This window comes from Centruroides vittatus, unplaced genomic scaffold (assembly GCF_030686945.1).
Source record: "Centruroides vittatus isolate TY-2023 unplaced genomic scaffold, ASM3068694v2 scaffold_712, whole genome shotgun sequence".
Taxonomy (NCBI): domain Eukaryota; kingdom Metazoa; phylum Arthropoda; class Arachnida; order Scorpiones; family Buthidae; genus Centruroides; species Centruroides vittatus.
Window position 1 is genome coordinate 448,030 of NW_027122715.1, and position 24,318 is coordinate 472,347.

Genomic DNA, 24,318 nt, shown 5'->3' on the forward strand with positions numbered 1-24,318 from the left:
AAAAAAATTATAGGTTCGATTAGAGAAACAAAAAGGTCTAATTCACTTTTGCTCTAAAATCAATAGCTTAAACACAAAAATCCAGCGAACGAGTTGCTTAACTTTCCTGGCAACATTTAAAATTGCGTATGTGGCGCCATCTGTTGACACGTTATTTTAAAAAAATATATATTTTTAATTATAAAATGGCAAAAAGCTTAATTTTGAGGGTAGAGATGGATTTTATAAAAATGTAAAAATCTTGATGGGTTATTATTTTTGACCGATCGCCATACTCCCCCCTCCCTGTTAAATGTTTGTTCTTTTCTTAAGCTTGTTGCCAGAGTAAATATTTAGACAAAATATTTGTTTTTTTATTTTTTGAGCTTCAATAAAAATACGTTTTAATTGTATATCATAAAGTAGAATAAATTAAAATATAAGTAAGTTTCTTCATAAATTTTTAGTGGAACCTTTCCCGCCCTCTGTCGGAGAAAATCCAAAACTAAGAACGAATGCTATTAGCCACGTGAATTGCGCAGTAACGTGGATTACACATGCTGCTGGCTAATGAGTTGAAGTGACTTTTAATCATCAGAAGGCGGTTTATTTTCTAGCGATTAGACGTAAATATTAGTCATAATATTGGTTTATAAAAATTATCAATGTAAATAAAATCGTAGATAAAATGACGAGCATGAATTGCGAAGATGTTAGATATTTTTCAGTCAAAGAACCATTGGATTACGATCAAAGATTTCCATTTTTTAGAGAACCAAAAGAACAAGGTTGTTTATCTTTAGGGAATGACAGAGAATTTTACAATGACGCTCGAGAATTAAAATATTTGTGCATGCCTAAATCGGAAATTCATTTCAATTTAAATGTTGGTTACAATGATATGATAATCCAGTATCATACTGATGAGAAACTGGATAATTTATTAAGGTGGATCCTTGTAAATAAACACAAATTTTCAATAAACACTGAAAGTGTAGAAAGGTAATATAGATTTTTGATTTGGATATTTTTCTTTTAATATCAAATTATTTAAATTATTAGTTTAAAAATTTTTGTCGTTACAGTCTCAATACTGATTTCGTTTGCTATCGTGGCCTATTGACAGTGATTCTCTGCACTCCGTACGAACAACGTGAAGATTGGTTGATATGTGCAACTAAATTTAAAGGAACCATCTACTTGTGTGCTTTTCCTACTCAACAATATTTACAAAGGAAAGAAAATGAGACAGAAAGGGATAGGATAATGACTGCGTGGGGACATAAATTTGAAACTTATATGGTTACAAGTAAGGATTGCTTTTTCCCAACCTAAATAAAGCTTAATTTTATATAAATACATATAAAATTAAGTAAAATGTATATACACTTTTTATGCACAGAAATATATAAATATGTCTGAATACATAAGGGATCAGAAGAAATGCAAACCATAAGGGACACTTGCATGTAGATAAACACATATTAACAAACTAACCTTATATATGTATATACTGATATGTTGTGTGTGTAAACCTTACATGCTCAAACATATATTTATATCGGTTGTGTTTGAAATTCAGTAAAGTTTTGTATAGTTTATAGATTTGCAATTCATTAGGAGGAAAATTTTTCTGCTTATCTTTTTCTATTTCAATAATACGAAAATGTTCAATTTGAACTTATTATTAACTATTAACTATTATTAACTTATTATTATTTAACTATTTCAAATTTAAACTCATTTAAATTTGAACATGGTTATTCCTGAATGAGTTTCTTTTCCAGTGTAAATGTAATACAGGTATACCTCACCTTACGTCGGTAATTGGTTCCAGGAGATGCAACGTAAGTCGAATTTACTTGTCACTAGGCTAAACCACAAATTATCATTCTCAGTTCTGTATTTTATTTATAAATGCATTTTTAATAATATATGTTAATAAGAATTCATTTTAAGCTTACAAACAAATAAATTTTAGTTTTTAATATAGTACAGAAAAAAGTAATCTAAATTTACGAATACATATTTACAATTTGGTGATGTTTACAGTACATCGCGGACTCTTTATTTGTGAATGTGGTTTCTCTAAGACATTATAAAATAAGATGATTTTTTAAGGTTAAATAACAAATACAGTTATTAAAATTCTTTTGCAATAGTAGAAAATAAACTAATTTATGTTAAATTTACCAATATCGACGTGGCGCTGACAACGATGCGCAAACAATAGATATTGGAACTACGGTGGAAAATGCCAATAATGAGCACTTAAAGACCGCTAAATAAGATGACAACACAGAAACACAGATGTTTTCATGTTTCGTTCTCTAGGATTTATGATGATTATATTAACATTTACTGTAAATGTACATATTTTAATATGATTTTATTTGCTTTTAACGCTTTTCTAGTGATATTACGACTTTAATGTTTGTGGCTGACGGATGTAAAGTTGAATAAAATGACTTAAACTTGAGTTTTATTTTTCCATATACTTTTTTGACAAATGACGTAAGTCGAGGTATACCTGTATAGGCAAAAGTTGAACATTTGATCTTGTTATGGGCCAATGTTTTCTCCGGAATTTTCTAAATTATTTAGTCATAATTTGAAATTAATTTCTAATTATTAATCTTAGCATAAGCTGTGGCCTCTACCTTTAGGCCAAATTCTGTAATTTATTTAATTAATAATAGCTTAAATTTAGCTTGGAAAAATAAACCAGCTTTTAAATATGTTTGATTATTAAAAACTCAGATTACTGTATGTTTATGTGTAAATTCATTTGAACATAAATAATTAAAAAGAATGTAACTGATGAGTATATTATTTTATTTATATATAACATGCATATAAATTTTAAATATATTTTTTTATAGAAATTTTAAAATATTTACAAAATGTATTTAAAGATAGAGAAAATGGCAGTCCAGATGCTAAATCTCCAGTCAATACAAATAAAGAATATTGTGTCATAGTACGATCACGCTTGAAGAATCATTCCTTAGTATATGGTGCTGAAGTCGATTGTGTGGAACAATGTTCTTATGAAGGATCAAAACCTTATGTAGAATTGAAAACATCACGAAATATTACATCAGACAGACAGCACAGAAATTTTTGCAGGTATATTTTTGTTTTTGGTTGATATATTTGTTTTAAAAATTTTGATTCATAAATTAAAATTTTTTGCGAGCTTATCTGTAAATTATTTTTTTCATGTTTTAATTAAAAATGAATATAAAATTTACGTATAGAATTTATTTTTATATAAAAATTAGTCATTTATCACTTTTATTTTTTGCAAGTTTTGAATGAAATTGTATTTATAAGTCCATTTTCTTTTTAGAAGTTTGCTTTGAGTAGAATCACTTACATTACATTCTTGTCAAAACAATACTTTTATTTCTAAAATAAAAATTTTTGAAATTAAAATGAAGAAGATACCAAAATTCAAATAACAGAAAAGTTACTTATTACAATAATTCATTAATTTTTTCATAATATATTTAAAGTAAATGATTTTGAAGGAAATATTCAATTTCAATTAAATAGTGAGGTTGAGGTCGAAGTTTTAAACACCAAAACGTGTACGTCGGACGTTCGGCGCCGCTTTCCTGTAAGCCTACAAGTTTGACAATGGCATTTAGAAAGTCAGTGGAATCATGCTCGACATTCCAAATGCCATTGTCAAACTTCTAGGCTTACAGGAAAGCGGCGCCGAACGTCTGATGTACACGTTTTCGCGTTTAAAACTTCGGCTGCAACTTCGCTAATATTACTATGTTGTAACACATAATGTTTGATATAAATCTTAATTTTATTACACTGAAGTTTAATTGTATCTAATATACATAAATTACTTTTTTATAAGTTCAATGTTATTTTTGATATCATTATATGATATTTGAAAAAATATCAAGACAATATTAATATCTAGAGTAGATTATTTTATGAAAGCATAATACTTATGTTATAATATATTCTTTAGTAATCTAAAATCTTTTATAATGCAGTTTCTATAATATGAATTTGACTTAATATATAAACATTTTAAGAAATATTTTATTAATAATTATATGATTATAATTGTAAATTATTACATTCATAGAATAAAGTATGTTGAAGTCACCTGAGAAACTATGTTCAGATTTTTTAATATTTTTAATCATAACATTTATAGCTGTTTTCACTTTTTGACGAGTAAAGAAAATAAATAAATAAAATTATTTCTTATAAAAACTAAATTTATTTGTTTTATAAGCAGATTCTTATTTTATAAATAAGAATCTGCTTAGTTAGGGAAATTTAAAAACCCACGCCAAAAATTGTATAATGTCTTGATAACGAGCACTGAGTTCAGCGTTAATACAATATTTCTTATATCACAAGTACTTTCGACGAGTATAAATTTGTCGTCCTTGAGTATAAATTCTTAAAGATCTTTAAGAATTTTCTGTTCTCCATGGAACACTCTGCATGTTCTTTTCTTTATATTGTTCTTTTTCGCCTGAGGACGAATTTATACTCGTCGAAAGTACTTGCGATATAAGAAATATTGTATTAACGCTGATTACAGTGCTCATTAGATTCTTATTTTATTGTGTGATATTTAGTGTTGATAAACTTTTGTTTTTATTAGGCTTATGAAATTTATATTCTGAATTACAAACAGTATGTACTGATTAACTGTAGAAAAATATTATGAGAAAGTTGAATTTTAAGCAATTAATCCATTAAGATAGAAATCAGTTTACCTTTATTTTATTCTATAATATATAAGTTTATACTGGTTATGAATGTTTTTTCTAAACATTTTTTAAAATCGTTCTGTTCCATATTCCATTAAATTATTATGATTCTAAAAATTATATCTTGTGTTTCAAGAAGAATTAAGAACACTTTTATCATAATTAGTACTATAAGAAACAAAATCAAAAGAGACTTAAGTGCAGGAGTCATGAATTTATATATGGTATTAGGTACATTTTTGGCATTATCAGTTTTTCAATTATGAAGATGGTGGTGTATCTATGTGCATTATGAAAAGAGAAGTCATTATCAACAACAAAAGAAGTATACAAAGGCATTATAACATAAAATAGTTTTAAAAATTTTAAAGTGTTTTCAAGTACAATGCTTTTATTAATAACTATTATTTCAAAACTTTGTTAAAAACTACTATTTTGCTTATTTTTAATTCAAAATTTGAAATTAAACTTTTCTTTATTTATAGTTGTAGTTACAACAATTCATTAAGAAACAAAAAGAAAATCAGTTCATTTACAAAAATGTGTAAGGGTATACAAAACAGATTAAGAATGATTATTAAAGATAGGTATATAGATATTGTGTACAGGTACTCCTCACTTTACAACCTATCTGCTTAATGACCACTTGCACTTAGACCAATCGAGTTTCCACCTGCAATTTGGGAATCCCCTTTCTCAGCTTGAGTGTCGGTCAGTGGCGAATGATGACATGCACACTAAGCGTACTATAATAGTCTTTTTATGAATAAATTTGAAGTTTGTTGCATAATTTGACAACAATCCTGTATTCCCGCACAAGCTCCTTGCTTATTGACCAATTCTCTTAACGACATAGTCGTCGGAACGGAACTTGGTCATAAAGTGAGGAGTACCTGTATTTTTAAAATCAGCATATAACTCATCCCATTGCATTGCATAATAATGCTCTCCTTTCTTATTGTCTTTTAACATGTAACTTGCAGGTTTATGTACAAAAATATGGTAATTAGTTTCTGGCTTGCAAGTATCGTCACATTAAATTAAAAAAAAAAAACTTTTTGTAGAGTAAGCAAACAAATTTTTGAATACATTTAATTAATGCATATTTGAATTCATGCAAATATGAAATTTTAAAAATAACACAAAAACCACAAAAATCCAGCAAAAACTTACTTTACCATTTAAATATGATGACCTCAACTGTAACATGTTATGTTTCATTCAATCAGATGATCATTAATTTTCAAAATTATATTCTATCTACTGTTTTTTATGACATTTTAAAAATGTCAAAAGCATTTGTTTTATTTTAGTAAAGTGAGTTTTTGCCAGATTTCTGTAGTTTCTGTGTAGTTATTTTGTATTATATCGAGTTATAAGTTACCGTATTTACTCAAATATAAGATGATCTCGCATACAGGATGAGGTGTGACTTTAAGGATCAAAATAAAGAAACTTAGATTTACTAATACAGTTCTAGTTTTATTTCATTTAATCACAAATAAAATATCAAATGCACATAAATGCACACATTGTCCCGCAAAAATTACTGGTATTTTAAACTTTAAGGAAACATCTTGTAAAATCGATAACATAATTTGTTCACATAAAGCTAGACAATCGGGAACCTTTTTTTCAATTGTTAACAGTGGAATTCACTCTTCATCGATTATACTTATGAGTTTTTCAAATTTTGATTTCTAAATAATCATCTGTTTTCACGTGGGAATGAATTAAAACTTATATCGGGTTTCCGTGTAATTTTGGAATTCAATTCAAAAGCTTTGCTTTTCCTATTGCTATTCATCTTTACTCCTGACAATACACAAGAATGATTCAAATGACCCAGATAAAACACTTTTGTTTTTAAACACCAGAAGGTGAGAATCCAGTAAAAAATGCGAATATACAGTTTACAAAAATTATACAAAAATGAAAAGAATCCTTCGCTCGCACGTATAGGACAACCTAGGTTTTTGAAGCAGTGAAAAATGAATAAAAACCTTGTCATATATGCTAGTAAATATGGTAATTTTGTTTGAAGTTTTAAGTATATTTTATATAAAATCTTAAAATTTTTGTTTATTTTGTGACTCAGCAGTCAAATAATCCAAATTTTAATGCTAGCCAAACATTTATCATTTAGTATTCAGACAAATCATTGTTTGTTTCAACCTTAATTTTTATTATCATTTGATTAACTTATAAAATATATCTTTATTAAATATAATTTAAAATTTTTTAACTTTTTCAGATTTAAACTGTTAAAGTGGTGGGTTCAATCATTTTTAATAGGGATTCCCAAAATTATATGCGGTTTTCGTGATGATGATGGATTTGTTGGCCATTTGGAAACATTTGTAGTACAAGATATTCCAAAATTATCACAAGTTAGTAAGATTTTTTATGTATATATAATAACTATAATGGATAAATGAAACTTTTAGAAGTTGTAATAATAAAGTTAAATATTATCATGAATTCATCTTAAATAATGCTTACATTAGAAAAATTAACAAAACGATATTTAAAGAAAATTACTCGGTAACTTTATATATCATAATACCATTTAAAATAATGATGTTGATCATTACTATGTTAGAAAAATTTAACCACTCAAAAACTGGGTAAACTTGATACAAAGCTATAAATTAACCAGAAGAAGAAAATTGGGAAGTGCTAACGTTTTTGTCCACGTTGAACGGCATTCTCAGGCTAACTAATCCTGCAGCTGTTGGCCCAATGGGGGATTGCCGTACATGTGTAAAAAGGGGGTTGATGTGAGAAGGAGAGGAGGGGAGAGGAAAGTGGGTTTACAGTTTGAAGAAGGACTTTCATGCTATGGGAAACGAGTCTACATCATGGAAGTTAATAGTGGTATTTTTGTGGGTGGCTTTATAAATTTCTACTTGTAAGAATAAATCTGCTAAAACAATCTTTTATAAATATACAGATCCTCTTTATTTTAAAATGCAATTTCATATAATTTTCTAACAAAAAAAGTTGTATTTTGAAACATGACAATGTGGCCGCCACACCAGCGCCAGAGATCCCGAACACTGCCTGGCAACACTTGCCAACGAGAAGTTGGCTGGCAACTTGTAAGAAAAAGAGGCGCGAAAGTTCGCGGGTTTTTGCCTGGATGTTGGCCGAGGATGTCGGTGACAGTTCTCACCTTTTTAATAAAGTTTTTTGTTACTGTTCGTGTTTGTCTGCTTAGTTCTAAAGATCAGTAGGATCGAATGACAAAGTGGTGACCCGAACGTGATCCGATTAACGAACTACCTGGACTTTCGACTGAATTGGATAGTGAACAACTCTGTGTCTATGAAGGAACATTTTTAACAGGACATGCAGGTATGATCAGTTTCTGAATCGTAAATTCAATAAGATGACTAAGAGTGCGTGACTCGGGCTAAGCCTAATCAAAGACTATCCCGCTTTCCTTGTACCCGCATAGTTAGGCGCCCGAAATGGCGGAACAGAACGAGTTGGAAATCGGACGTGTACAGGCAAAAATGCCTATCTTCACTAAAACCAACATCAAATTATTTTTTGTGCAGCTAGACGCAGCTTTTGCCATTAATCGGATTACAAGTGAGAACACTAAGTACAACTATTTAATCAATTCCCTGGACGCGGAGATTCTATCTAACGTCAGTGACTTAGTATTTGACCGTCCAGCCGAGGCTCCGTTTACTAAACTCAAAGATCGACTCCTCAAAATTTTTCAGAACTCCGCTGCTAAAGAGGCTAAAATTCTGCTTGAAGATCTGGCGTTAGGGGATCAGAAACCCAGCGTTTTACTCCGTAAAATGAAGGAGCTTTCAGCGGGCAAGATTACCGAAGAATTTCTTAGAAACTTGTGGCTCCAACGTCTCCCCAAAAATATTCAGACAGTTCTGGCTGTTAGCGGTGATGAACTAGACAAGCTAGCCATCCTTGCTGACAAGGTTGCTGAACTTACAGAACCAACCCAACTGGCCAGCATCAACTTAGAAGCCGACAATCCCGTAATCAAAAATCTCGAAATGCAGATTTTAGAACTCACAACGAAGGTTGCAGAACTTAATGTATCGCGTACTGCTCGTCCCCGTTATCGTAGTAGAGAGAGAAACCGACATGACCCGAATTCAAGGTATAGCATTAGTTCACGCCCTCGAGGAAGAAGCCTCAATCGTCAGGGATATTGTTACTACCATGATAAGTTTAGATCAGCCGCTAGGAAATGTCGTTCGCCGTGTTCCTTCGACCGAACTGCTGATCAGGGAAACGAGCGCAGCCAGCCGCAGTAACGGCCTGTGGGTCCAGCCTGGCTCCTAAATATAGCCGTCTGTTTGTGTATGACAACAAAACTGGCCTAAATTTCTTAATTGATTCTGGAGCAGATTTATCGATCATTCCCAATCGCACTAAGAATCAGCCTACAAAGGTTGAATTGTATGCTGCCAATGACTCTAAAATCTCGACGTATGGAACAAAGGTGCTAGAACTTGACCTCAACTTAAGACGTTCTTTCAGATGGGAATTTACCATAGCTGATGTGCAGAAGCCTATAATCGGTGCAGACTGTTTGGCCAACTTTGGACTCATTCTCAACATCAGAAACAGATTATTGGTCGACCCCCTGACTTCCCTTACTACACGAGGAAGATATTATACAGGACCACCTACTTCAGTCAAAACTATAATCAGCAATTCCCCAATGCAGGATATCCTCAAGGACTTTCCACATCTCACTCGTCCTCGACCATTTTCAGATAAAGTCAGGCACAACACAATGCATTATATCGAGACACACGGTCCACCCGTATTTGCCAAACCCCGTAGATTGCATCCGGCTCAGCTGCAAGTAGCAAAGCAAGAATTCCAGCACATGATGGAGTTAGGTATATGCAGACCATCAAAGTCCAACTGGGCTTCTCCCCTCCATATGGTGCCGAAGGGTCGTAACGATTGGAGACCTACTAGAGACTATGAATAGGATAACTGTTCCCGATCACTATCCAGTGCCACACATCCACAATTTTGGTCAAAGTCTACACGGAGCCCGAATATTTTCCAAGATCGATTTGGTTAGAGCCTTCCATCATATACCAGTTAACCCAGATGATGTGCCAAAGACAGCCATTACAACACCATTTGGGCTATTTGAATTCGTTTTCCTCCCTTTTGGTCTCTGCAACGCAGCCCAATCATTCCAACGATTCATGCACGAAGTTTTGAAAGGCTTAAACTTTTGTTTTTCATACCTAGATGACATCCTCATTGCTAGCACTTCGTGGGAGGAACATAAGATGCACATGCGGCAAGTGTTTCAACGCCTTGACAAGTACGGTCTGCAAATCAATGCATCCAAGTGTACTTTTGCTGCTCCACATGTATCATTCTTAGGATACATGGTGTCTCCCCACGGCGTTATGCCACTTCCAGAACGTGTATCTGCCATAACTCAACAGAAGCGACCACAGACCCTCAAACAACTGAGAAGGTTCTTAGGCATCTTGAACTTCTATCGTAGGTTCCTACCCCATGCGGCCCATCACCAAGCTCCTTTACATGACCTACTTAAAGGAGCAAAGAAAAACGACCAGCGCGAGATTAAATGGACTGACAATTTGATTCAGGCATTTGAGTCATGTAAGTCACAATTAGCAGATGCCACCTTACTACATCATCCTTCACCAAGTGCTACCCTTGCACTTCACGTCGATGCATCCGATTCTGCTGTGGGCGCTGCCCTTCATCAAGTTACAGCACAAGGTCTCCAGCCACTGGCGTTCTTTTCCTGCAAACTGAGTAACTCTCAGCGTCAGTATTCTGCATACGATCGAGAACTTCTGGCTGTGTATTTGGCTGTGAAACATTTCCGGTTTATGCTGGAAGCACGACAGTTCACCATTTACACAGACCATAAACCATTAACATTTGCCTTCCGGCAACGACACGATAAGTGTACACCCCGTCAGTTGAGACATCTTGATTTTATAGGACAATTCTCAACAGACATCAGACACATAAAAGGGATCGATAACGTTCCAGCTGATGCTCTTTCCCGTATTTAATCAATTAGTAGCCCATCTATAGATTATAGCAAAATTGCAAAAGACCAACAGCAAGATCCTGAGCTCCAGTCTCTCCTGACTTCAAGTGACTCATCACTTGTACTTAAGAAGTTTAAACTTCCTGATAGTGATGTCGAAATTTACTGTGATGTATCGACAGGTCGCATTCGTCCATACATTCCGCCTAGTTATCGTCGCACTGCTTTCAACACTGTCCATAACCTGTCCCATCCAGGTGTAAGGAGCTCAACCAGATTGGTAAAAGCAAAATTTGTTTGGCCATCCATCAGTAAAGACTGCCAGACATGGTCTCGCACCTGCATTTCTTGTCAACGGTCGAAGATCCAGAGACATGTCGCTAGCCCTTTGGGAACCTTTCCTGTTCCAGACGCTAGATTTTTAAATATTCATATTGACATTGTTGGTCCATTGCCACCTTCCAACGGCTCAACATATTGCCTTACAATCATCGATAGATTTTCTCGTTGGCCTGAAGCAATCTCGTTGCCAGATATAGCAGCTGAAACAGTAGCTTCAGCCCTGTACTCAGGCTGGATATCTCGCTTTGGAGTGCCTGCCCAAATAACATCTGACCAAGGACGGCAATTCGAATCTAGCTTATTTAAATCCCTCACTCAACTTCTTGGTACCCAAAGAGTTAGGACAACAGCATACCATCCAATTGCAAATGGCATTGTTGAACGCTTTCATCGTTCACTTAAAACTGCCATCAAGTGTCACTCTACTGAAAGATGGACGGAAGTGCTACCTACAGTCTTGTTAGGATTGCGAACTGCGCTCCGTGAAGACACCAATACTACCGCGGCTGAGATGCTCTATGGCACCAGCCTCCGACTGCCTGGAGAGTTTTTCGTCCCAGGTTCTCAGGACGTCGATCCATGTTTTTTCGTTGAAAAACTCAGGACGATGATGGCAAACTTAAAACCAGTGCCTGTGGTGCACCACTCCTACCGCAACCCATTTATCCACAAAGAACTGCAGTCATGTTCCCACGTATTTCTTCGCAATGATGCTGTACGGAAGCCCTTGCAGCCTCCATACGATGGACCCTACAAAGTCGTGTCACGTGGTAGCAAGACATTCACTCTATGCATAAAGGGAAAAGAAACTGTAGTTTCTATTGATCGACTGAAACCGGCTTTTATTCTCGCAGCGAGTGAGTCGGACCAGTTACCCCCAATGTCTCCAATGCCAAGACCAGCGCCAACTAAACGTACCACAGACAATCCAGCCCCAACACGACAAACTACCACACGCTCTGGCCGACATGTAACCTTTCCCGCTCGTTTCGTGTCGCAGACACTGGTGGGGGAGTAGCTGTGGCCGCCACGCCAGCGCAGAGATCCCGAACACTGCCTGGCAACACTTGCCAACGAGAAGTTGGCTGGCAACTTGTAAGAAAAAGAGGCGCGAAAGTTTGCGGGTTTTTGCCTGGATGTTGGTCGAGGATGTCGAGTGACAGTTCTCACCTTTTTAATAAAGTTTTTTGTTACTGTTCGTGTTTGTCTGCTTAGTTCTAAAGATCAGTAGGATCGAATGACAAAACAACAAATCTTATTGCTATAATAAATTTATATTCACTTTAAAACAATGATAGAATAAGTAAGAGAGTGCTGAAGAAACTATTAGTTAACAAATCAATGATGAAATTTAAAATGATGATTTGACAAAAAAACAATAAATAAATATTTTCTTTTGAATTTATTATTTAACATATACAAGTATTTAATGAAAGTTACATTTTATTTAGTTATTTATGTAACATGCTAGCTTTACAATAATAACAATAATAATTATCTACTGGTGTAACTGCAAGTTTTATTGAATTGAAGTGTTTAAATTTGTTAAGTATTTTGACATTATTGGGAAAATTTTTTGATAAAAATATTGGAAGAATTAATCTCAGACATATAATTTTTTTTTTTTAACTGTTTAATTAAATAAGAAAAATTCTAAATTTCTTCAAAAATATTTTAATTAATAAATATAATTGCATTATAAACCTATATTGTCCAGTGTCAGCAAATGTTCGCGCAGTTTATGTTTCTGACACTGGACAATAGGTTTATAGTGCAATTTATCTATATATTAATTGGAAGAGGGTTCAGTTTGTCTGACTTAGTTTGAGTAAACATCTGGATCTAAAAACTAAAAATACAGCTCACTTACCAAATTAAAGCTTTTATCCTGTAGATCAGCGGTTCCCAACCACTGGTCCGCGGACCACCAGTGGTCCGCAAGAACTAAAATATGGTCCGCAAAAGATTTAAAACTTTTATTCATTTTAAATTGTTATTCTCACATTGATACAAACTGAATTTAATTTTTAATAAAAATGTTATGTTTTCTACAAGGTATTATAATAGTACTGTTAAAGCATGTTACTCTTGAGTTTAATGATTACTTATGCTAAAAGTTTTGATTAAAGTTTATTTTTAGATTGACACAGTTTATTTTTCTTAAATCTCGTGGTCCCTGCTAACAACAATGAAATCAAAGTGGTCCCTGGTCAGAAAAAGGTTGGGAACCGCTGCTGTAGATGATGCAGTTGAAGTGAGATTTGAGAAAGGTGCAATGGTTCAGGCATGGTAGAGTAGCAAAGGTACAACATTAAGTCTATGGGACAAAATGTCAGGTGATTGTTAAACCATTTGCAACCCCCCCCCAGATTTTCTTGCAACTCATACTTTGGGAGTGCAAATATAGAATATAAAGGAATAAGTAAATTATTGTAAACAAAAGAGAAAAATCATCACATGACCAACAACTAAATAGAATATTCTCAAACCTCAACAAAAACATTAAGAAATTGCTAACAAAGATTAAATTAAGTGTGAATTAGTTCATTATTTTGGAATGACCATTCATAAAATAAGTGTTTTTAACAATATAAAACAGCAAATACAATTAAAAGCATAATAATTGAGAACAACAATCCTGATTCTTCCCACTGGGTCTAAAAATATCTGTTTTTATTTAACTATTACTTCATGATGACACCAAAACATGACCAAAACCATCCAATTTATTGCTTAATGCTGATTGATGGCTTTCTTGACAAATCTACCAACTAAAATAAGAATAAACTTTAATATACAATTGTTGTTAGGTTAAGAGATTTATAATAGCCAATGAGATTAATAGTGTGGCTAGTGTCAGCTTGCCTCGTGGCTAAAACTATTCTCACTGTTAATCTGAAACCTTGCCACTCGAAGTTGATCAGCCATAGGAATATTAAATTGCCACCCTGGGACCCAGATGCAATATTGAAAGAAGTCATTGAGAGAGAGGACCGGTGGGTGGAGCCTCATGATATCAGAGAAGAGGTAAACACTAATCACCTAAAATCAGCCCAGAAAACACTTGCTGTACTGTGATTTTTGTGTATAAGGCCAAATTTAAATGAGTTCATTGTATTTTAATTGAATAAAACCATTGATTTCAATGGGTTTCTGCTAGTTTCAGTTTAATGATGAATCGCATGCTTAGAAATATTATTTTCAATTTGATTTAAACTTTAGTTATGATTTCAAGTTGAAAAAGTAAAACAAAAAGTAAAAAGTAAAGCAATCTACTAAATTTAAGAAATGAAACTTCAAACTTTTTATTTTAACTTTAAATTTTACAATACCATCTTCTTTTTAGTATTGTTATCTTAACTATAATTATTAGATTAATAAATGATTGTCCTTATTTTCACCTACTGCAGATTTTTATGTATGAAAAGAAGCATTCAAACATGCTTCAGGTTCTAGTCTGCTTCTTTTCTTGTGGAAAATTAAATCAGAGGTGCTGAAGACAAAATTGCCATATTGGGGAGATTCCCCAAACTTCAAGTCAACTGGGAAAGAATGGGGAAAAGGTATTAATGGAGAAATTTTTGAGGAAATTTGAGAATATATAATTTTTTATTTAATAATAATTTAACATATTATTACAAATAAATTTTTTAAACTTTTTTTATTGCATCATATGTATTATTAGCTTGTCTAAATGGAGAAAATTCCAATTAAGCTTGTTAAAATATCTATAGTTTTATCAGGATGCTATTATATGATTTCATAATAACTTCCTGATGTAACTAAAGATATAAAAAAGTAAGAGGTTTCATCAATTTGATTTTGCCTTTAATCTGAAATATTAATTAATTCTTCTCATTTATTACATATATTTGTTTGCTTTTTAATAAAATAAAAAGTTTTGTTTTATTGTAATAGAAAACTCTACAATTCAATGTTCAAGTATGATTAGTGTTTCAAAAATGTTAATAATTGCTATATAAAAACATTCCAAAGCCTGGTGTATTAATACTAAACCATTGCCATAATTAATCGGTTTAGCGATAATCTTTTGGGACTCGTCACTCACCTTCTCAGAACATACATAAGTTAAATTCCATCTTTATTGAAGAATAGAATTCATTTAATGTGTAACTGAACAGCATTCCTTTATCTTGTAGTTAACATTATTGTGAATTATTTAGCCACAAGAAATAATCAAACATGCTATTAACTGTTCTGACATTTCAGTTTGGAATCCCATGGTTTCATGATTATGAACAATGTTCCCTCTAATTTTTTTTGTAGATGAGCAGAACATATACTTCTTTCTGCAAAAAAAAATTTGTTGAGCATATAAAATCTTATTTTTTCCTATAAAAATTAAAATAATTAATTATAAAGTAGAGATTAAAATTTATTTTAAAACAGACTTCCATACAAAATATTATCTTTTGTCAATGATTTAATGTATTTAATCGAAATATACATAGAAATAATCATGTTGCAGACAGAGTGAGAAATAAGTAAACAACAATTCAAATCAGTGTGCATGCTCGCCTGCGCAGCAACAATTTGAGCAGTGCGCGGCCGTGCAGCTTAGAGGGAACATTGATTACGAAGTACCAAAATGAGAATATATTGTTATTTTTAACTATATTTCCTTTCCTTAGGTTATGATTACAAAGAAAAGAAACATTATAGCAAATTTCAATAAATTTCAATAGATTTAGGTAATCTATTTTTCAAAAACAACTTTCACACAGTCTAATTATTTGAAAATTTTAAAAATTAAAGTAAAATATTAGAAAAATATATAAATTTGTTAATATATAGACAATGTTTTAAGTATGATATAACTTTACTTAAAAAATTAATGTTTCTGTAGAACTGTTGGTCAGCTTCCAGCTGTTTTAATTTCTGCAATGAATTTCTTGCATTTGTGAAAGATTGCGTTACAGAAGATAATCCTTGGTAAATACTTTTTATAATTTTCAAATAAAATATTTAATTTGCATTTAATTAAATAAATTAAAAAAGTTTAAATTATTGTTTCTTTATTTATCAAAATTATATATTGATACATTTTGTTTTTATTTCAATATTTAATATTACGATTATAATTATAAACAAAAACTGCACATGTGTACACTTGGATATTTGCAATTTCTTTTGGAGATCATTTAGGGAAAAATTTTGTTTGTTCTACAAAGCAGCTGCTTCTTAGAAAATAGCTTTGTAATAATAAACTGCTTATAATAATTCAATTATTATGCCTTTGTGTCCTTTATCATAGCTTAAATTTATCTTTGTATACTAGTACATTTATCAATTAACAGGACTTATTATACTGGAAAATTATGGATGCAGATATTTAGTCTTACAGATCAGAAATAATATTTTTTATTTAGTTCACCTGAACACATACACTTTAAGCTTGTGTTTCGGACTTGTTTGTCCCTCCTCAGCAGGCATTCAAAAAGCACTTTCTACAATTAACAATGCTTATAATAATGCTTTGTATAGAAAATAGAATTAAGGTGTTATTGCTTATGATAAAATTATGTTTAGCCATCCATGTTTATCTGAAATGAATATTAAAATATAAAAAATAGATATCAGTATCATAATAATCAATATCAAAAGATACTTTTCTACATATAAATTTCAAAATTTGAATTTTATTCCTTTTTCTACATTTTTTTTAATGCTTCTTCTGATCTTTTGTAATGTTTCTGAGGATGATCATTAAATATGGTTGAAAACATTCATAATAAATATCTGAGCTGAAGTTATATGATTGTTTTGGTTATTTTCCCAGTAAACAAAATGATTAACTTTTAATTTTTAACTATTAAATTATTTAGCATGTACAAAATATATGCAATATAGTTTTTATATAAATATTAGATGCAATCTATCAAAAATTTTGGGAGAAAAATGAAATATGTCAATTTTAAGCTGGACCACAATGTTGGAAGTAATTTATTTTCTTGAATGTAAGTGAACTGAAAGTCAAATATTATTAATAAATTTAACAGATTGTTACAAGAGGAATTTGAATATGTTTGCCATAGAAACACATTCCACTAATAAAAAATAGTTTGGAAAGAACATTGACATAGGCTATTATGTTATTTAGATTTATTCCATAATCAGTAAAGCTGGAAAGTTAAACTATCAAAAATAACAAAAACTTTTAGTGCTCTTACAAATATTGAATTAGAACTAATAGTTTTAGTTTTTTCATAATAATGAAAAACATGCAGTTTGAAGAATTTTATTTTTAATGAATTTGTCACTGTTTTATTAGTGAGGTTGAGGCTGAAGTTTTCAATGCAAAAATGTGTATGTTGGATGTTCAGTGCTACTTTCCTGTAAGCTTAGAAGTTTGACAATGGTGTTTGGAAAGTCAGTGGAATCATGCTTGACATTCCAAATGCCATTGTCAAACTTCTAGGCTTACAGGAAAGAGGTACCGAACGTCCGACATACACGTTTTCACATTTAAAACTTCGGTCTCAACCTCACTACTTTCAGTTTTGATTCATTTCATTATTACATAAGCAGTTTTCATTCAATTTTCTGCTATAATATCTCTTATGGTATTCATTCATATCATTGCCATAATATGCAGTTTATCTACATCTGTTTTCCTTATAAATTGAAGTGTTAACATGATTTATTGGATTTTTGATGAAATTTATAACTTAATTGGCATATAACCATTTTTTTATTTGGCAGCTTTAGCGAAGTTAATTCGTATTATTTATTTTTACAATTTTTTTAATAAAATTGTTACTAATTTTCCAAAGTTTTCAGTTATAGTAAATGTCTTATAACTTCAGTAAAATTAAATAACTTTATCTACTTATTTGTTATTGCTAATGATACATTTTACGTTGTGATTACTTTCATTCACTTAATTTTTTTGTTTTTAATTTGCAGTGTTGTTTACGAATTTTACAGACCACCTGGAAAGAACATTATTTGCAAAAAATTACCATTAGGATATCATCAGATACTTCCAGATTGGTATATTAATCATTGGAATTAATGATTTTATTTTATTTTATAAAAATATAAAACAGTTGACTGCTAAAATCTATGGAATATCTATTGTATGTGTTTTTAATTTTTATTGCTTTTTGAATTTCACATTTGTATACAAGATTTGTCCTAAAGAAGTGTAGTGATTATATGAATATTTCGCATTAGAAAAATTTGAGATGTTAGAAAACTTGTTCTAATATACAGACATTCATGCAGAATAATAACCTATAAACAATCCTTGCTTCATATTTGGAATTATAATTACACTTGTATTATGCATGATTGATTTCAGAACTCCTCATAGTAATTCACTTATTGTTAGTGGTGTAGTGACAAAATTTGGCACATATGGCAAAAACGAAAAAACTCAAGTTATTTTCCTGAACTATATATAATTATTATTGATTTAGAAAATAAAATTTAAAAAATTATTAGTTATTTGGGTCAGTTGGCTGGGATCATATTGGCCACACTCTCACTATGTCATTTTCAAAAGCATCTAAAATTCATGATTTGCTTCCCTATAGACTTCTATATTTCTTGGAAAAATTCTAGATAAGATTAAAAGTTATAATATTATTGAAATGGAAGAGATCAAAGTGTTTCCAAACCATGGTTTACAGCAGGGTCAGGGATGGGCAACTGGCGGCCCCCGGGCTGCATGCAGCCCACATTAATATTTCTTGCGGCCCACGTTGCATAAATTATGAATAAATATATCAATTTCCCAGCTTAAGAAAGTATGCAGCAAAAATTCAAACGTTATTTTCTACAACTTATGTATGTGAATAGTTTGTCCGCAATGAATTTAGTAAAAATTAAAACAAGAAATCGGGTAACAGACATATCGAAACTAATTTAAAACTAGCAGTGACGAATATTTAAATATTTCCGATAAATTACATTTACATCAGTTCCAGAAGCTAAATTAAGTATACATATGCTAATATTTATAATTATATGTGAATAAATAATTGTGATTTACTGACATTCTTTTTCTCTTGTATGCGTCTCGCATCAGTTTGAAAGTTTTAAAATGCGGCCCTTACATAGAAAAAGGTTGCCCATCCCTGGTTTACAGGTTGTTCAAAAAAGAATTTAGCAGAGATATGGTAGATAATATATCAGTGATAGCAAACCTGTGATCTATGCAATGAATTCAAGATACTCATCTTGAATGTGTAGAAAGTATTAGATTTTATAAATTATAAAAACTATTTAATAGATTTCAAAACTTTGCATATGTAGTGTGAAAGCTGGGTTCTAAAGCTATTATAAAATATCATAAATGCCACTAATTATGAACCTCAGATAGAAAAATTAGTCAAATAAACTACAGATTTTCTAGTAAACAAAATATTTATTTCTGTTTATGGTCACATGCTATTTTTCTGATATAAATTAAAAAGTTAAATAAAGTTTGTAAGCATTTTATTTTTTTATTACCCAAATTAAATATTTGACTCACAAGTTGGAGTTACTAAATTTCAAATTCAATTTTGACCCATTGGGAAAAATTTGTCATTGCTGATATACCATCATAATCAGTAAAAAGATCTTAGTAAAGTTAGAATAAAAACTCCTCTTCTGTTTTTGAGATATTAACAATTTGGTATGTAGTATTATGACTGATTTATGGCTTCTCTTTTGATGTTCTTGTTGTATTTACAGTTGTTCTATACCTCTATTGAAATGTGAACTATCAAGATATGTTATTTTATAAAATGATGTAAATTGGTCCAAATCATAAAAAAAAAAGAACAACCAAGTTAAATGTTTATAATTTATCATTCAAACGTCAGAATGTTTAATTTAAAAAAACAATTATAAATTATAAATTGAATTATGTATTATATTTCTTCCAGCAAAATAAATTATTTTAAAAATATTTTAAAATTCAACATGTTTTATTAGAATATAATTTTAATTAAAAATGTAATTAATATTTTAAAGTATCTTATTAAATTCTATTAAAATAGTTTAAATAATTCATTTTATTGAGATTTATTGGAAGTATAGAATTACTTACAGAGGAAGGACATTATTCAGTGACAAAGGTAACAAAACCAAACTTGATCTGTCCAAAAAATGTTAAAAAGCTATGTTGACAAACAAAAACGCTGAATGGATTTAAAGTTATTAAAGTGTAAAATTATTGTAATACAAAATTTCAAATGCTAAAGTTTTATTGATATACAGAAAGCAGGTAAATGGACAAACAAACATTGATTAAGGCAGAAACATCTTTCACAGTGAGTACACTCCATAAATACAAAGAGTAGACATTTTATTTGCATTTTTTGGAGAGATCACGTTCAAAGCAAAATGTTAAGGTGTTTCCAATGATCCAGGCCTTTTTGACGAATATCTGCATTTGAAAAATGCATGTGGTATCAGATTTTTAAATCTTGGTGCCAAGAACCGAAATGGTTCTAAATGCAGAAAGTAATCTCGGTGCAAAAAGTTGATGTTGAATCAATCCATAATTGAATTTTTAATAAATTTCATATTTTGTGTAAGGACAAAAAGTTTTCAGATTGAGTTAATCCAGGAATGAATTTCTTAATGAATTTCACATCTCTGGGATTGCCAAATTAAATAGTTCATATTTGGTTTCCAACAATATAACAAAAGAAGACATTTCTCCAAATTCTGAACACTAGACTGACATACTTTGAGGAAGGTCTTCACATCTTGTTTGGACATATTTAATGACTTACTTGCAAATACTTGGGGTTGCAAAAAGTTTGGGAGGTCAAAGTTCGTGGATTGAGGAAAGTGACTTGTGGATTCTGCTATAAGAACATACCAAAAGGCAGCAAAACCCTGTCAATCTAAATGAGCAGCATAATCATTTACGACTGAGGAGTCGCCAAAATTGAGCCCTTAGTGACAAGTACATTTTGTTCCTGGCAGGTCCAAGGTCCTACCAGACAGTTTTTTTTTAATCTTAACTGATTGGCATTAATGACTTCAGCAGGACTTAAATGAAGTACTGTACAGGTAGGCCTCCTACAACGCGGTAGATACGTTCCTTGAAAATACCGCGTTGTGAGAAATCGCGTTATAGGAGACACCAACTTAATACAAAAACTGGGATTCGGTTCTAAAAAGAGAAAAACTGCCTTTTATTGTGTAACATTTTCATCATTTTTTAAATTTATGTACATAAAAAGCTTAAATAAAATTCAACATCATATAAAAACTAAAAAGATTATGATTTCAAGTCAAAATCAAAAAGAAACATAATGTTATGCTCACAAATTCAGTCCTCATCGTCACTTATTATAGTTGTTCGAGAATGTTTGACTGGCCTTATTTCGAGATCTGAGCTTGTTTCATCAAGTTCCACTGCACTTAGGGGCCGTCCATAAATTACGTAAGGGCGATTTCGGCCATTCTAGACCCCCATCCACCCCTGTGTAAGAAACCGTAATATTTTCTTTGATCCCCTCCCCTTTCCTATCTTACGTAATATTTAGGCATGATTTAAAAAAAAATATTCTAACAAAACAAATTTTTTTACGAAACCCTAAAAATCTTAGGTCCAAAATATATAATTATTAATTGGTTAATTAATATGTACTATTATTTATTAAAGACTTTATGTGAACAAATTTAAAAATATAAAAATTTAATGAATTCGAATGAACAATTTACTTTAAGAACTTTATTTTTTAATTATCAACAATCTTTTCGTTATTATTATCATTAATCAACGTCATAATATTCATTTTTATATTAATTTTAATTTTCACAAAAGGACGCAAAAAACTTCGACAGATCGACTAGCTACAGCACGTGTAAACAGAAACGTCATACAAAACAAAACAAGAGAGAGAAACCACCACACTGCCTTTTTCCCATGATAAAAAATGTGTAGAGCGTGAGTCTGCTAGCGTTATTATTCTATCACGTCACACGAGACAGCATTGGTACAACGACTGTTCTTAATAGAATCCGCCAAATTGAAGCTAAATTCAAAACTCCACCACTCAACGAGATCAAAAAATAAAAAGAATATTACGTAAGACGAGATCTATTACCCTCCTACCCTTGAGTAAGAAATCCTTGACCCCCACCCTCCCACCCCAAAATACCTTACGTAATTTATGGACGGCCCCTTATGTGATCCGTTGCGATTTTTCTGTTATGTGAAAGATAATTCGTTTCTATATACCAGACATGGGTAAATGCGGCTCTTTTTGAGTTACATCCGGCTCTTGCTCAAAGTGTTAATTTCTGTTTTTTATTATTATTTTTATAATTTTGTGAAAATATGTTTATTAAAAATATTCAATATTTGTTTTATATTATATAATAAAATCGCGCGCCTTACCATACTATCCGCCACGACAGTACAGAACTGCGGCTCCCATGCATTTTGCGAAACCTACATTTCGGCTCCCACTAAACTCTTGCTTGCCCACCCCTGCTATATACCCTAAACCGCGTTTTTTCCAACCGCGTTAGAGCGAAAACGCGTTGTAAAGGTACCGCGTTTTAGGAGGCCTATATAGAAAGGTTTCAATGTCGCATGTCACGTGATAAAACACACGTTTGCTCCGCCCATTCGCCATTTTTGTGGTAGTTTTCGCTCGCTTAGCTTGCACGTGGTCTGTTGTTCGACGTCTTTTTTTAGTTTAAACGTACAAAAATACTGCAGTTCTATTATCATGGATTAAGTTAAAAAAGAATTTTTTCTTGCGGGCTATTCTAGCAGTCTAACAGGACGAGATGCAGCTCTATACGAAGAGAAAATTTCGTTATGTCAAGGCGATCCATACGAAGCCAGTTTATCAGACTAAGTCGTAGATCAAGAGTTGTGGCCGAAAGTAGAATTTGGTGATATTATAAACTATTTGGTTTTGACAACAAATTTCTACACCCTGTCACAAATGAAAGCTTATAAATCTTTAGAGGCCCATAACTATTTAACAAGTGGCTGGGTTTCTCCTGATATAAAAGTAAAAGTAATGAATATCAGCGAAACAATATTGCTTAGAAAGATGTTTTCTTTTGTTTGTACGTAAAACTCGTGTTTTTACGTATTTCTTAACTAAGAATTTATGTCTGAAAGTAAAAAAGTTTAATTAAAAACAGCTGTGGCAATTTTTTTAATTCAAATTGTTCCTTTATTTTCTAGTTGAAATTAGCATATAATAAGCCTACTTGCTTTTAGTTTTAACGTGTAACGTTTATAAGTTTGCACTAGCTAAAGCTTGAAATTACATTAGTTATTCATTTATAAATGCACTATACCGAGATAAATTAATATAAGCAAATCAGTAAACTCTTTTAGGTTTTAAAATATAACTTAGTGTTTATTAATGTAAATATTGAAATGAAATGTTTCTGACAAACTCTTGTATTGATATTCACTTTATTCGTATCGAAATTTTTCCGGTTAATTCTCGAGAGCCATGCAGTTTGCCTTCGTCGTGAAAGCTTCTCAGTTTGGGATCCTTGATGACAAATAATGCCGGGAATTTTAAAAAATGATGTTCCTTTGTTTGAGTGAACTAGCATTACACCCAATTACCCAACAAATCACCATAGTGATATACGCGACAAAAGAACAACACAAAAACTCCAGTTAATGCGCATGTGAATACACACAAAACGTAAACAAGTCACAAAGATGGCGCTGGACAGTTGCGCATGCTCATAGAGCGAAAACGCGTTGTAAAGGTACCGCGTTTTAGGAGGCCTATATATGTACATCAATTAACTATCATATTTCTTGTACAAATGCTTCTTCTTATTTTTGCGATAAGATCATTGATTTTTAATTTTTCGTTATATTTTCCTAGAGTATTTTCTTGGCGAAATAACTCTTTTTGGCCATGGCACCTGAATTTTTGTGCATCAACCTTTTTTTTAAGGTCTTCCGGATAAATCGAGTTTGGTTTTGCCATCTTTGCCCCTGAACGGTGTCCTTTCTTTGTTACTAAACACACGAGAAAATTAAATTTGAAATCATAATTAAATCACTTTATTTCTAATTGGATCGCCGATCAAAATTAACAAATATGTTAATATAATTTTATTAAAAGTATTAAATTATTAATAAGACAGAAAAGTTCATGACATTTTCTTAAACTTTTAGAAAACCATATTATAAAAAGATATTTTATTTAAATAATTTATAAAAATTATATTCCAAAC

At 31.5% G+C, this 24,318-nt stretch overlaps 1 protein-coding gene across 2 annotated transcripts; it reads left to right on the forward strand.

The window, feature by feature from the left end:
• Nucleotides 1–521: 521 nt before the first annotated feature.
• On the forward strand, nucleotides 522–18,210 carry LOC136989619 (decapping and exoribonuclease protein-like). Of its 2 annotated transcripts, XM_067287841.1 has the most exons (6): nucleotides 522–981; nucleotides 1,065–1,288; nucleotides 2,895–3,108; nucleotides 6,988–7,123; nucleotides 15,986–16,071; nucleotides 18,046–18,210. In XM_067287841.1, the coding sequence occupies exons 1-6, from the start codon at nucleotides 668–670 to the stop codon at nucleotides 18,152–18,154; spliced, it is 1,083 nt and encodes a 360-aa protein (XP_067143942.1). In that variant the 5' UTR covers nucleotides 522–667; the 3' UTR covers nucleotides 18,155–18,210. The 2 variants fall into 2 exon arrangements, with proteins under 2 accessions (XP_067143942.1, XP_067143943.1); XM_067287842.1 differs by lacking the exons at nucleotides 15,986–16,071; nucleotides 18,046–18,210 and adding an exon at nucleotides 14,529–14,703.
• The last annotated feature ends 6,108 nt before the right edge of the window (nucleotides 18,211–24,318 follow it).